At 40.5% G+C, this 15,483-nt stretch overlaps 1 protein-coding gene across 5 annotated transcripts in view; it reads right to left on the bottom strand.

Annotated features, from left to right (window-relative positions):
• Nucleotides 1–1,631: 1,631 nt before the first annotated feature.
• GOLGB1 (golgin B1) overlaps nucleotides 1,632–15,483 on the bottom strand; it is an 85,231-nt gene continuing 71,379 nt past the window's right edge. For all 5 annotated transcript variants that reach the window (XM_054575229.1, XM_054575230.1, XM_054575232.1 and 2 more), the window contains 7 exons: nucleotides 14,138–14,300; nucleotides 13,823–13,960; nucleotides 5,976–6,119; nucleotides 5,090–5,187; nucleotides 4,488–4,622; nucleotides 2,890–2,995; nucleotides 1,632–2,601 (listed from right to left, as the gene is read on the bottom strand). In XM_054575229.1, coding sequence (XP_054431204.1) covers nucleotides 2,467–2,601; nucleotides 2,890–2,995; nucleotides 4,488–4,622; nucleotides 5,090–5,187; nucleotides 5,976–6,119; nucleotides 13,823–13,960; nucleotides 14,138–14,300 — 919 coding nt within the window. In that variant the 3' untranslated portion in view covers nucleotides 1,632–2,466. The remainder of the gene's footprint in view (nucleotides 2,602–2,889; nucleotides 2,996–4,487; nucleotides 4,623–5,089; nucleotides 5,188–5,975; nucleotides 6,120–13,822; nucleotides 13,961–14,137; nucleotides 14,301–15,483) is intronic.

Raw genomic sequence — 15,483 nt, 5'->3', positions numbered from 1 at the left:
TCTGGTGGAGACTCTACGACCAGAGGAAGATCATCCTTTTGCCCAGTGCCCACTACCTACGGTTCTCCAGTGGGTCCATTCTCAGTTGGTAAGTGAAAGGGTCCTCAAATGAGAATGACAACACTCAATCTATTGTGTGAGGGAGTTGGAGGCTTTGACTACAAAATAATCCTTTGTTATTGTAGCTACTGAAAATTAAGAGGGTGTTGTCATTGTATCTGACCTAGCTTCTCCTAATCTTGGTAGAGGTGGAATTGTGACCTGATTTGCTCAGTAGTGAGTTTCCCAATAGAGTCAAGCAGAGACTGGATGAAATTAAGATACAGAGGAGGGGATTTCCACATTAGGAATAAGTAAGATTTTAGTCACTTCCAAATCTGATTCTATGTCTCGGGGGAGTTTCATTTATTGAACTCTCCTACTTCATAACCTATTTATTGTGGCAGCACCAAAACTATCTTAAGGGTAAGTAAATTTGTAGAAGGGGAAAAGAAATCTCAGATCATTTTGAATCCTAATTCAATGTTGAAAATAGGAATGATCCAACCAGATGTTACGATACACCATCCAGGTAATTTTTTTGAGAAACCACATTTAATTACAGATGACACCAAGAAACAATCTTCCTTAGCAAATGCCCTAAGTTCATTCCCAATGAGAGGCAGTCAGCTCTTGCACATGAAATAGCATGGGCTTTGAATACAGATAGATTTGGTTCAATCACTTATTGTGTCTTGAGAAAGTAAGTTAAGATTTCTCAGGTAGCAAGTTAATATAAAAATATAGTAAGGCTTATCCTGCTGCACCTTAGACTTTCCTTCCCCCACTCCCATCCAGAGGGACCCCATGGGGTCTCACATTTTCAGTATGCACCAGATAAGGAGTTCTCCCAGGCCCAGGTATAAACCTGCATGAATCTCATGCCTTAAGGCCCAACTTGTTTGGTTCAGTATTGGGATGAAATTTCTTCATTCTACTACATTAATCTGGCTGGGGTCTAGCAGCTAAGCTGGAAGGGCACATGTAGTCATTATTGATGTTGGTCAGTAAGAAGGAAGCCTGAATATGTAAAGCTTTCTACCCCTGTATGCATTTCTGGCTACCCCACTCCTATGTCCCCTATCTACCTTCTTCCCCTCAGTATACAACACATGTATACACACACATGCTCACACACTACCAGTTTTTCATTCTAAAAATAATTTTATTATTTTACAGTTATTCAGGCAAGTTCCTTAGTTGGGGTGACCAAGACTTGTGTCACCACAGAACAAATGATTAGAGCGTATCAGTCAGCATACCAGTTTTCTGTCTTTGTGTAGTGGGAGCAAGCTGGGAAGACAACATATGCATAATGAGAAAATAATTAATAGCTAAGGGCTGGGGGACGGGGAGAGATGGGGAATAGGCACAAGTGGAAATTGATCCTGCCGTCATTCTCAGGCCCAGATTTAAATATTTTTTCTCCATATTATCCCTCCATTTTCCTTAGCTCTCTGTTACCACAGAGGGCAGATGAACATGAAGTTGAGAAAGTGGAGTTTAATTGTTACTAACAGCTAAGTAGCTTAGTACTTCAAGAGGTTAGGAGTGGTCCCCACACCAGACAGATCTCCCTAGTTGGGGGCGGGGGGGCGGTGGTCAATGTCCCATCTAGGACTGGCTCCTAGTGTACCGTTGTAGGGTCCACATTTGAGGCATATCCAGATAACACAGAATGACAAGAATCTGAATCTCACTTCCTATAGCCAGTTCTTCCTGCTTTCCAGTGAAAGGAAAGGCACGGGCCACTCAGTACCCTAGTCTTCATGTGATCAAGGGCACAAGCAATGGGATCCTATCCTTACAGTTCGGGACCACAAATTTTACTCCAGTGATGTCTGAACAGTCAGGGAAGGAGATGTAGTCCTTCCCTGTGATTCAATAGTTAAAATCCCCAGGGAGTTCTTCAGCTCCCACCCCTGAGACCTAATCAGATATTCTATGAGATAATATTCCTCAGAACTTTGTTATGGTGAGCCCAACTTTCTCCTGAAGCAGGAGAAAATATAAGGTAACCGAAGCAAATAAAGTATCGATCAAATGATACTGGAGTTTAGGTTATTAGGTTTATTGGAGTTACCCTCCTGGCTGAAAAACATTCTTCTGCATCTTTCATAGGAACACAAGAAATCAGGGCCTGACAAAATCCAAACAAATCTTGAGCTCAGCAACCACATATGGGGCCTCCTCAGATTATGCAAGAAGTTCTGGCCCTGGGCAGTAGGAGAAAGCAGACAGATGGTCCTTGCAGCTGTAACCTGAACTCACATCAACTTCTATTTTTGCAGGCACTTTCCGTGGAGACTTGGAGAAAGGACTTGTAAGTGGGAAGACTATTCCACTGGAATTGATGGTTTTGATATTTATTAGAGGCGAGGGAATTGCAAGTTCTGAGAAGGGTGTTCCAAAAGGTGAGAACTGAGTTTATAGATGGCCTGTGAAACACAGAATGAGTAGGACATGAACCATCAAAAAGTAGACAGCCGCTAGCAGAGGCACTCGGGTCCGGGAATGACAGAGCGAACGCAGGACCCGCTTCCATCCAGCACCACTCCGTGACTGAAAGAGAAATTTGGAGGTCAGACAGTTGTACCCTAGAGAGATATATCCCTTTTTCTTCCTCCAACCCTGCAGAAAAGAGATATCCTTTCTCTTGAGAGAAAGTCTCCTAAAGGTCAACAAATTGGCAAATCCTACCAGTTTCCCTCAACCTTATATATCTTTCCAGTCGTAGCCCCACCAGCTGCTCAGTGCCTAGAATTCCACATTCCTTCTCCTGACTCCTGGCCTCAACACAGCCAGCCCTGTATTTAGTACAGTATCCTCTTTATGGCCTTCCCTTCTTACCCTTCGACAACTGTTGCCTGCAAGGTCTATTAGCAGTGCCTGCTCCTGAGTGCCACAGGAGCCAATGATAGGAGTCCGGGCAGAGTCCCATTCACTGTGCTCCAACCTGTGTTCAGAAAAAAAGAGGAATGGCATTGGTTCACAGCATGTGAGGCAGATTAGGTGAAATCATCCCAGTCATCTTGCCATGTGATGTAGCACAAGGGACTTGCCGCAAAGACTGGCCTCACATCCCTGTTCCCCATGCGAGGAATGCACAGACAGACAGGTTTCTTTTAGCATAAATAATAGGTGATAATTAACTACCAGGAATTGACTGGCACTGGGCCTAGGTAGGCAGTGCTTGATTGGCTATCTCAATTTCCATTCTGCATCAAGGCCAAAGAGGGAACTATGGAGAGGCTAAGCTTGGATTAATGTAGCTTGTCCACAGACTCAAGAGTTGCCTGCACTATGCAGTTTCAAGTTGGCTTGGGACAGGTTAATCACACATGAGGAAGAGATCTCGCCCAAAGGGCTGGGTTTCCAGGTCTAAGCAAGTCCAGAACAAGTGGCAGAGAAACATCCCTGGGTGCACAGGCTGAAAATGCTCAGCAGAGACAATAAGGCTCTGTGGATCCCCAAAGAGCCCACCCTCAAGGATGCATACCAAGGCCTAAATGAGTGATGAAAATTAAGAAGTTGTGAATATGTTGCATGGGAAAGGAAGGTATCTCAAATAAGATCTGCTCACTGGGGCTGCCACCTCTGCCACCTACACTTTCCAAGCCATTAATATCACTAATGCCACTCTCTGAGGGAAGAAGCAGTGTATGTAGGTGGCTCCTCCAACCCCCAGATATAATAAAACTGCCTACTTTTAATGTTTCTTTTCCATGCAAAGAAACACCCAGCAGCAAAATAATTGTAGCCACTCTCCCTCATGTAGAATGATTCTCTTGACTGGTGAGTTGGGAATAAGGAACCGGGATATGTAGCTCTGTCCTTCCAAATCACACCTGGAGCAACCTTCCCATAAGAGGCACAATTTGCTGTAATGTTCTGATTTTACAAGAGCGGGTGCTTCTGCAAGAAAGCGGACCCTGGCTTACCAATGCCAGTGACTGGGAGGGGAAGTTCAGGGTTAGGAAGTGAATTTGCTAACAAGTCAAAAGCTAGTTTCTTTATATCAGCTTTATAAAATGGTTTCTTAATCTCCCATATGTTTTAATCTTTGTAAAAAAATTTCAATTGATTCAGACCTGAGGTAGGGAATGGGGTTGCCTTTAATTGGTTCTCTAAAGAGTCCTACACATATCTCAGCATAGTTACTGTTGGGATATAAAAGACTCCTTATTTCACCCCACATGAAATAAGCTGTCAATAAATGGTAGATAATACTATTATTCTCTAAGAACAACTGCTTTGGAAAGTACAGGCCTTCTAGATTCCAAAAGTATAGCCTTCTTGAATGACTGCAATGACCCTAAAGTCACTGCAGAAACCATCTCAAGATGAGAATTAGATCCTAATTATACTCAAGTCTGGCCACTGAAATGTACCCGAGTGTGATCAGAAAGGACCAGAGGTGAACACAGGCATCTCCCCCAGCCCTTTACCGCCTGATCTGCTCCTCGGCCACAGAGAGGGCAGTCTCAGCAGCCACTCTTTGGTCTCGTTCTTCTTCCAGCAGCTTCCTCAATTCATTCACCTCCTGTTTAGTGTTGCTCAGCTGCTTCTGGGTTTCCGAAAAACTTCAAGACAAAAGGAAAACAAACAGCATCACTAGATGCAGAGCAGAGTTGCAGATACAAGGGGTTCCAAGTCTTCATAAGCTTATAGAGCAGAAAAATTATAGAAGCTTGTAGAAACACAACAAATATATTAAAAGCTTAGCTGTAGAGTGATTAAATAAAGATGCAGAAAATATATTAAGAGATTTTAGGGACTGACTGAATTATCTTTCACCTGAATACCACTGGATGGGGGGGGTGTTGAGGGTGGGGGCGTGTAAGATGTTGCTCCTGTTTTTGCTTTACAAACTTTTCACACTTAATTTGTTAGGTCATAATTATTTCTATGTAATCCTCACATCAATTCTGTGAGGCCAATACATAAGATGACATATCAGATTTATTCAACAGACTCCAGTTCAATCTAGATAACTATCCAATTTCTGTACATGTAATGCATGCTTCAGGGTTGAGAGCTGCTTTCACACCTTAGCTGTGGCTGCCTCAGTTCTTCAGAATCACTCTTCCTGTGAGCTCCATTTTTCTCCTGAGGAGCTCCTGGAGCAACATCCATATTCAGTGGCCCCTAGAAAAAGAATAAGCTTAGCAATTCAGTGATGGAAGTGCTTAAGAAACTGTACTTGGTCAAAAGGAGAACTCACTTAACACCAAAGAGAATAAAAAATCTTGGAAAGGAATACCTCTGCTTATAATTCTCAAGTACAGATTTAGAAGTGAGAATCTTCAGCTCTAATAGATTAATTTCCTACATAAAACTCCCAATTAATGTTAGTTGAGATTCTCATTCTGGAATCTCTCTTCTTAAAAATTTAAAGGCTTACCATCGAAATCTGCTTTCTTCCAGTGGAGGCCCATGGATTTTCCAGAAGATACTCTGATTAAGCAAGGGCTCAACTATCCCTCCCAAACCCACTCTCTTCCTTCCATGCCCTATTTATCTCCATAATAATTCTCAATATCCTCGAACTTCAACAATGCCCTTCTCACCACTGCCACCAAAAACTCTGCCTATTTTGTTCCTCAGGTCCAAATCTCCCTACAGCTTCCTTATTTCTTGGAGCAAAATCAAACCTTTCCTAGTTTTAGAATTCCAAAAGCTTCAATCACCACTGTTTTCCACTTGCTTTTTGATTCCTCTCAAACCACCTCACTGATTTTTATTCTTCTAATCCCTTCTTTAATTTTTCCCAAACCTTATTCCCATTTCAATTAACTCCCTTCTTCTCTCTCCTTTCTCCCATCACACCTAATTAATATTCAGCCTGAACACATCAGCCTCTTCAATGCTGCTCATTTACTCTCATTCACACTCAGTTCCGTAACACTTCCTTCAGCCTCTCAATTTCTTCTTACCACCTGCAGCTCTTGAACCTGCTTCTCCAAGTTGGCACAGTGATTAAAAAGGTCACTGTAGTGCTGCTGATTCTCACGAAGACTCTGATTGGTATCACACAGCTGAATTGAAAGGGTATTTTTCTCTTCAAGTAGTTGGGAAAACTGAAATAGAGGACAGGATTAAGTACCACCCCACAGGTCTGTTTCACTATAAAGAGTACTTAGGTTAGCTGTCCTGAGTTTTAAGGATTTAATTTTTTTATTATTTTTATAATATTTTATTTATTTTTAGACAGGGAGAGAAACATCAATATGTGGTTCCATTTCACTTGCCCCCTGCTGGAGACCTGGCCTGCAACCCAGGCATGTGCCCTACACTGGGAATTGAACTGGCGACCCTTTGGTTCACAGGCTGGTGCTCAATCCACTGAGCAACAGCAGCTAGGGCAGGATTTAATTCTTTTAATGCAAGGCCTTTATTTCAATAAAAGCAACAATAGCGCAGTGTGTTCCATCAAAGTGAGAAAACTCAGAATTTTTTGACCAAGAAAGAAAAACAATTTGGGGGAAGTAGCAAGAAACTTGATTTACAGTGCCCACTACATTTACTGAAAAAGAAAAAAAGAAAAAAAAAAAAAGGAAGTGGAAGCCCTCAATCATCACTGTGTCCCACTTGCTTTTTTAAAAAAATAATTTATTTATTTTTAGAGAGAGGGTAAGGGAGGGAGAAAGAGAGGGAGAGAAACATCAATGTGCAAGAGGATACACCAGTTGGTTGCCTTTCACACGCCCCCAAATGGGGACCTGGCCCACAACCCAGGCATGTGCCCTGACTGAAAATTGAGCTGACGATCTTTTGGTTCACAGGCCGGCACTCAATCCACTGAGCCACACCAGCTCACGCTCTACTTCCTTTTTGATTTAATAGGTATGGAAGGGGATGACAGTAGCTTGGGTCCAAGTTGAAATTACTAACAAATGACTATAATGCCCAGAGTTCAAGATGACTGGAGATAGAGCTGTCATCTAAAAATTCATACAGGAGTATTTCTGGGAAGATTCTTCAGTGCTGCAGAGAGTTATGTTACCAGGAATGTAGAATAAAAAATTTTAATATGCGGTAGAAGGGGGAAACAGAATAAATTCTAATATGCTTATGTACATGTAAGAAAGTATACTGGGAATACAGACTCAGAGGTATAAACATTTCAATCATTCAAAGCAGGATTCCCCTCTGCTACATGAGTAACAGGTAGTTATTCGGTCTTCCCTTGAACATGTTCAGTGTCAGGTATGCTCACTACCTGACAAGGTGACCCAAGCCATTTTTCATCATGTCAGAAATAGAAAATTATTTTTAATACTGGACCAAAATTTACTCTTTGGAGCTTCTGCCTATTGATTTGAATTCAGTCCCTTGGAACTATAATTCTAATTCTTCCGTTGTTTTAATTAACATACAGATACATTAATAACCATGGAGATGTCTCTCTGAAGTACCTACTGCAGGACTATATGCTATATGAAAGGAAACTGGTGTACCTGGCTGATGTTCAGTCTTTTCCTGAATAGTCCTTTTTGTAAGGATTTTAGGTCAATGTTTGAGTTAAAAAGCTGAATCAGTGTTCAGAGAAAAAAATAAACACTTTTCTAGAAACTCTATGATGACCAGTAAGAACATTTGGTGCATATGAAAAATTAGAACAAATACACATGACAAAAATATCTGCATGGCAAAAATGAAAAATATGACAAATAATTTTACCTCTGAAGAGCAATGTTCAGTTTACAAACCACTTTCAAAAGGATTACTTTATTAGAGAGAGAGAGAGGAAGAATTTCTGTCCCCACTGATAAATGAAAAACAGAAAAAGAGATGAATAGTGACTTGCCTAATGTTATGTGGCTGGTAGATGGCAGACTAGGACCCAAGAATGTTCTTGATTCCAAGTCTAGAGCTCTATCGACTACCTGAAGGTGCCACAGCTGAGAGTCAGCAAGAGAAGTTAAGTAGGTTATGGGTTTTTGTTAGGAAATGTGGCAATTGGTAAAGGAAAGGACACACTAATTTGAAGACAGAGACAGCTTGGTACAATGACAACTACTGGGTTCTGAGACAGGGAGTAACACGATTCTCTCCTACTCCAGGTGAAATTAATTTTCCTGGACACAACAAACAAATATACCAAACAAACAAACAAAAACAAGAAAAAAAAACCCCAAACAGAAATAAACAAAATCCCTCAGAATTGAAAAAAATCGTAACATTCTTTTCCTTTTCATATCTAGAGGAGAAAGGGCAGATTTGTAAAATTCATTGGAAGCACTATCCACTTTAACTGGAGAAGTCTAATTACTTACAATAAGCTACCCTCATGTAAACCACCTTAATTTTTTTTTTTATTTTTGCCTGTGGATATCCAGTTGTTCTAGCATCATTTGTTGAAAAGACTATTGTTTCTTTTTCTTTGGTTAAATTTCAACTCATTTAAAAATTTTTTTTAATCATGTTTATTTACTACAGTTGTCTTAATTTTTTCCCCCTTTACCCCTCCTCAACCCATCCCACCCCCACCCCCCACTCCCACAGTCAATTCCCACTGTTGTCCATGTCCATGGGTCATTCATACATGTTCTTTGTCTAGTCCCTTCCCCTTCTTTCCACCATTGTCCTCTCTCCCCATCCCCTCTGATCACTTTCAGTCTGCTCCATGTTTCCATGCCTGTGTGTAAACTACCTTTAGAATGTTTATTATTTTTCTCTCTAGGATAGATATAGATCCCTGTAGTTTAGGGGCTGGCAAACTACAGACAGGGCCTACTGCCTTTTGTGAATTACGTTTTATAGGAACATCACTGCCCCATTTGTCTTTGTATCATCTGTGGCTGCTTTTGTGCTACACTTGCAGAGCTGAGTAGTTGTAACAGAGACAGCATGGCCTACAAAACCTGAGTATTTACAATCTGGGTTTGTAAGGAAAAATTTGCTGATTTCTGCTGTAGATCATAAGCTATTGTATTTCATCATGTCTATACTTGTAAAAATGGAGGTTAGCACCTAGAATAGGAGGGAGCAATCTAGACTATATTATACCATTCCTCTCATGTTTTCAAGTTTGCATTACATATAGACATTCAACCATGTTGGTACAAATACATATAAAGTCTGAGCACACATGCAAAGAATTAGGGCAATGGCTTGGAGCGGAGCCTTTATATGCTGACAGCCCATCTACTACAATCCCAACCTAGAGTCCAAGAACCAATTCTCCCAGTTATCTAGGACCCACTTAGATTGAGACTCTTAGCTCACTAGAATGTAAGCTCCATGAGAGGCTATATATATCCTCAGTAACTGCATATGGCCAGGCTCACAGAAGGCAAACAGTTACTTGCTTGATTAAAAAAAATGAATGAATGATGCTAGGGATAGAGATACCTTTCTTAGAGCTGAGCTCTAAAGAACTCTTTCTCACCCAGAATGACAGTGACCTAAAGCAATGTTTCTCATGCTTTAAGTGGTATGTGAAGTGTATCTCAATAAAGCTGTTAAAGAAAACATAACTTTGATTATGACCCAGAAACCAGTCCATAAATAACTGAAACTAAAGTTTCTGAAAAAGATACTCTTTATTTCATAATACATATATATTTTCAATCCCTTTTATTTTGTTTTATAAAAAACACTATTTGCACTGTTCGTAGTAGCCCCAAAATGGAAAAACTCAAAAATTCTTCAACAGTAGAATAGGATAATTACGGTATATGCCTACAGTGCAACACTATACCACATAAGAATCAAAAAATAATACTACATACAATATGGGTATCACAAAATAAATGAAGCAACACAAAAAAGATGGCATGATTCCAGTTACATGTAGTTCTACAGAGGTGGTAGTGAACAGAGAGGACACAAGGGACTTCTGATCAAGATGGAGGCATAGGTAGACACACTTCACCTCCTTGTGCAACCATAAAAAGAATTACAATCAGATCTCAAAACTAGTAAGACCCAGAAACACCAGAAAATTGAGCTGTATGGAAGTCTGACAATCAAGGATTTAAAGAAGACACATTCATTCAGATGGGTACCAGGGGCAGCCGAATGGACAGGAGGGATGCCTAAGGAGCAAGCGATCCCAGCCCCACACTAGACAGCCCAAGGTTCCAGCACTGGGAAGGTAGATATCCGTTACTTCTGGCTGTAAAAACCAGTGAGGTTTGGGAGGTTGAAAGAAGCTGCCAGATTTTTGCTACTTAAAGGGCCAGCACGGTCTTAAAATGTACGCAAACCCACCCACTCCAGGATTCATCACCAGGGCAGCAGCTAGAAAGGCACCAGCCACACACAGAAGAGGGGTGAAGTGACTGGAAATGGGGTGAGCACTGGGCAAACTGCCAGAAGCCTGGAGGCAGCAGTGTAATCTTTCTAAGCCCTCCCACACAGCCACAAAGCAGTGAAGTGGGTGCCTCACACCAGCAATTACCTAAGGCTCCACCCTACACAATTTTCAGGTGTCTTTTTGAGGCAGGCCACACTACTAAAACAGGAAATAAAAGCAACTATATCTAATACACAGAAACAAACACAGGGAGGCTAACTTGAGGAAACAAAGAAATATGGCCCAAATGGAGGAACAGAACAAACTCCAGAAAAGGAACTAAGCGAAATGGAGATAGCCAACCTGTAAGATGCAGAGTTCAAAACACTGGTGATCAGGATGCTCAAAGAAATGACTGAGTATGGAAAAAGAAATAAAGGAAGAGCCCTGGCTGATGTGGCTCAGTGGATTGAGTGCCAGCCTGTGAGCAAAAGGGTAACTGGTTTGATTCCCAGTCAGGGCACATGCCTGGGTTGTGGGCCAGGTCCCTAGCTGGGGGCATAAAAGAGGCAACCACACATTGATGTTTATCTCCCTCTCTTTCTCCTCTCCTTCCCTTCTGTCTAAAAATAAATAAATAAAATCTTTAAAAAAATTTTTTTAAAAAAGGAACAAATGAAGGTTACACTAAGTGAAAATAAGAAAAATCTACAGGAAAACAACAGAGAAGGAAACGAAGCTGGGATTCACACCAACAATTTGGAACATTAGGAAGAGATAAACATTTAACCAGAATACAAAGAAAAAAAACAAGAATTTTTTAAAAAGAGGATAGGTTTAGGAACCTCTGGGACATCTCCAAATGTGCCAACATCCAAATTAGAGGGATGCCAAAAGGAGAAGAAGAAGAGCAAGAAACTGAAAACTTATGTGAAAAAATAATGAAAGAAAACTTCCCCAATTTAGCGAAGGAAATAGACATACAAGTTCAGGAAGCACAGAGAGTCCCAAATAAGTTGTACCCAAAGAAGACCATACCAAGACACATCATAATTAAAATGCCAAAGGTTAAAGATAAAAAGGGAATCTTAAAAGCAGCAAGAGAAAAGAAGAGAGTTACCTACAAAAGAGTTCTCATAAGACTATCAGCAGATTTCTCAAAAGAAACTTTGCAAGCAAGAAGGAACTGGCAAGAAGTATTCAAAGTGAAGAAAAGCCAGGACCTACAACCTAGATTTCTCTATCCAGCAAAGCTATCATTTAGAATGGAAGGGCAGATAAAGTGCTTCCTAGACAAAGTAAAGCTAAAGGATTTCATCACCACCAAGCCATTATTACAGGAAATGTGAAAGGGACATATTTAAGAAAAAGAAGATCAAAATCATGAACATTAAAAAGGCAACAAATTCACAACTATCAACAGCTGAATCTAAAAGAAAAGAAAAGAAAAGAAAAAAACTAACTAAGCAAACCACCACAACAGGAACAGAATCGTAAGTATGGAGATCATTTGGAGGGTTATCAGCTGGGAGGGGGAGGGAGAAGGAGTAGAATGGGGTAATGGTGCAGGGATTAAGACGCATAATTGGTAGGAACAAACAGACACAGGGGTGTTAAGAATAGCATAGGAAACGGAGAAGTCAAAGAATTTACATGCACAACCCAGGGACATGAACTAAGGGGGGGAATTCCTGTAGGGAAGGGGGGTTACCGGGCTGAGGGGAGCAAAGGAGGAAAAATTGGACAACTGTAATAGCATAATCAATAAAATATAATTTAAAAAAAGAGGTAAAGAGATCCCAAACATATTCTGGAAAAAGAAAAAACAAAAAACAAAAAAACAAGAGGGCACACGGGACTTCCAGGTCTGGTATGTTCTAATAATTCTTGAGCTGGGTGCTGATTACACAGGTGTCTTCACTTTATGGAAATAGGCCACACTGTTTGACTTAAGTGCTTTCCTGTGTTTCACCTCAGTAAAACGTTTACGTTAACATTTTTGCTATCTGCTGAAATGACTTCATTATCTACTAATAGCACTGAATTGCAGTTTAAAAACACTCTCCTAGAAAGATAAATGCCCAGAGTGAGTCACAATCTAATCTTCAAGAGAGCAAATACAACAGGGTTGAGATGGGATCTAGCTTATGGAAAAAAGAAATGTTACAGAGCTATGAAGGGTAGAATGTTCTGGAAACTAACAAGCTGGTAGGGGAACTGGGTTGGATCTTCTCTAGAGCCCCTCTAAAAACTCCCAGACAATTCCCCCAACAAAGGGTCTGCAATTTTAGCAATTCATTGGATCAATAAACATTTTTTAAAAATGTAAATGTCTGTGCCAAAGTTAATAGTGTTATCAGTACCTATGCTTCAATGTCAAATAGTTGAATTTAACAACATTTAAAAAGTACCTTCTACATAAGCTAGGCACTGTGCTTTTCCATACATATTATCATAGTTATCTCAGACCTTCTCCCCCTAACACCTTAGGCATAATTCCTCTAGGGCTTAGTTTCCTCATTTATGAAACAGCCCACTGCTCTTTATAATTTTTGGATCACAGATCCCTTGATGAACTGATGACTTGTTACACACACACATGCTTGCACATCATGCACCCATTCACACACTCATGCATACACCATACATATAATTTTTGGACATTCACACCTCTCCTCAAAACCAGTCTTCACACTCCAGAATTTAAATGCTCTCTTAAATCCCCTCGAGTTGTAGCATAAAAACCACCCGGCTGGCTTCCTCTAAAGAAGGTAGAACGAGGGGAGGTGTCACTAGAGAATATTTGAATAGTCAGAGAGTAACAAAAGTATGATTCATAAGGGGGTGGGGTTGGGGAGGTCAGTGAAGGAGGAAGGCAAGCCAGAGAATGGAGGAGGAGTGAGGACAGACGTGAGAAGGCACCTAAAAAGAATTTTCTTTAATCTTGCCTTTGCCTTTGCTCTAGGGTCCAGATGGCAAAGTGGCCCTTCCCTATAGAAATATGTCCCATCTATTCCAGAATGCTTCCCTAGAGTATCTGGAGTGGCAAGGGTAGGGTATGGGAAAAAGCAAGTTGTCTTCTTTAGTTCCAGAACATCACACAGTAAGGAGGCCCACAGATGGGCCTTCTGCTGTCTAATCACAGCTGAAAATCTTCCCTCCGTCTCCCAGAGACTCTTCCCTGTTGCACACTGGTGGGAAGTATAGGGGAACTTGTTGGGGGTTTTGTGGAGAGTGACCTCAACATTACTAAGAAGTGATAGAGATGGGCAGATGATGCTGAGAAGATTTCTTAAAGGAGTTGGCTTTTTTACTCTTACTGAATGGATTTTTCCACATATTTCCCAAAGACTCCTCAAAGGCAAGGAAAAGAAAATAGCCCTGTGTCTAGTGCTGCAGTAAGCAACCCAGGCTCTGAGAAAGGTAAAACTTCTGTACCCTAGGATATGCTACAGCTGGAGCCTAGGTTTAATCAGCTTCTACTTACCTTTTTGCTTCCAGTCGTGGAAACTGAATTCTAGTCTAGCCAGAAAGACTTACCTTGCTGTTCAGTTGCTGAATTCTTAATTCCTTTTGATGAATTTCCTTTAAGCTGTCATTGAGCTGAGTCCTAAGAAGTTCCGTCTCATACACTAGGTTTTGTGACCCATTTAGGGAAACTGATGTCTCTGGTGATGCCTGCCAAGATAAAAACACTGATGAAATTTCCCCCTAAGGTTGTTCATGCGTAATTCCTTCCCTCCAGAACTCTGTCCACCTCATAGGAAATCCTAAGTGGCTTGCCTAATAGTGACATATGGATGCTTCCTGGGTAATGATTACCTCTGAGGAGCAACTGGCATTGAAATTACTCACCTGTCTTTGGTACTGTACTTTGAGGGTTTCAGTATGGGAGGAAGATCTCAATTCCCTCATAAGATTCTGCAGATGACTAATCTGCTGATCTTTATCTGTAATAGCCATAAGGTACTGCTCCTTCATTCTTCTTTCATGGATTTCCCAGGAATTCTTTTCCATCCTAGAAAAACAGGAAATAATCACAGGAAAAAATAGATTTATGAAACAAAGATGAATAATTCTATATTCAAAACAGTATCATGGGCTGTAGAGATGTAATAAATATGCAATCAGAGCAAAATTTAAAACAGAACTCTGCAGGATGATGATGGAGCAAAACTAAAACAAAAATTTCAACATCACTAATAATGAGGGAAATGCAAATCAAAACCATAATGAGTAATCACCTACATCAGTCAGAATGGCTTTTGTCAAAAGATCTTCAAGAACATCCTTTAACATTTCATAGAATACTGGTTTGGTGGTAATGAACTCTAGCTTTTCTGGTTTCGAAAGCTCTTTATCTGTCCTTCAATCCTAAAATGATAACTTTCCTAGGTAGAATACTTTTGGTTGTAGGTCCTTGCTTTTCATCACTTTGAGTATTTCTTGCTGATCCCTTCTGGCCTGCAAAGTTTCTTTTGAGAAATCTGCTGATAGTCTTATGGGAGCACCTTTTTAGGTAACTAACTGTTTTTCTCTTGTTGCTTTTAAGATTCATTCTCTCTGTCTTTAACCCTTTGCATTTTAATTATGATGTGTCTTGGTGTGAAACTCTTTGGGTTCATCTTGCTTGGGCTTCTTTGCACTTCCTAGAGTTGTATGTCTACTTCCTTCACCAAGTTAGGGAAGTTTTGTGTCATTATTTTTTCAATTGATTTTTAATTTTTTTGCTCTCTCTTCATCTTCCGGCACCACTGAGATGCAAATGTTAGTATGTCTGAAATTGTCCCAGAGGCTCTTTACACTGTCTCTATTATTTTTGGATTCTTTTTGCTATTTGCTGTTTTGATTGGGTGTTTTTTGCTTTCTTATATTCTAAATTGGTTATTTCATTCTCAGCTTCATCCACTCTAGTATTGATTCCTTGTAGATTATTCTTCACTTCAATTAGTGTATCCTGCATTGCTGACTGGTTCTTTTCTATGCTGCTGAGGTTCTCACTAAGTTCATTAAGCATCCTATAACCAATGTTTCGAACTGTATATGTAGCAGTTTCCTCACCTCCATTTCATTTTGTTCTTTTTCTGGAGAGTTCTCCTGTTCTTTCATTTGGGCCATGTTTCTTTGTCTCCTTATTTTGGCAGCCTCCCTGTTTGTTTCTAGGTATTAGGTATAGCTGCTGTGTCGCCCAGGCTTAGCAG

The sequence above is a fragment of the Pteronotus mesoamericanus genome, unplaced genomic scaffold (assembly GCF_021234165.1).
Source record: "Pteronotus mesoamericanus isolate MK-2021 breed Mesoamerican mustached bat unplaced genomic scaffold, CSHL_Meso_final contig_27, whole genome shotgun sequence".
Lineage (NCBI taxonomy): Eukaryota > Metazoa > Chordata > Mammalia > Chiroptera > Mormoopidae > Pteronotus > Pteronotus mesoamericanus.
This window is presented reverse-complemented; position numbering and strand designations above follow the sequence as displayed.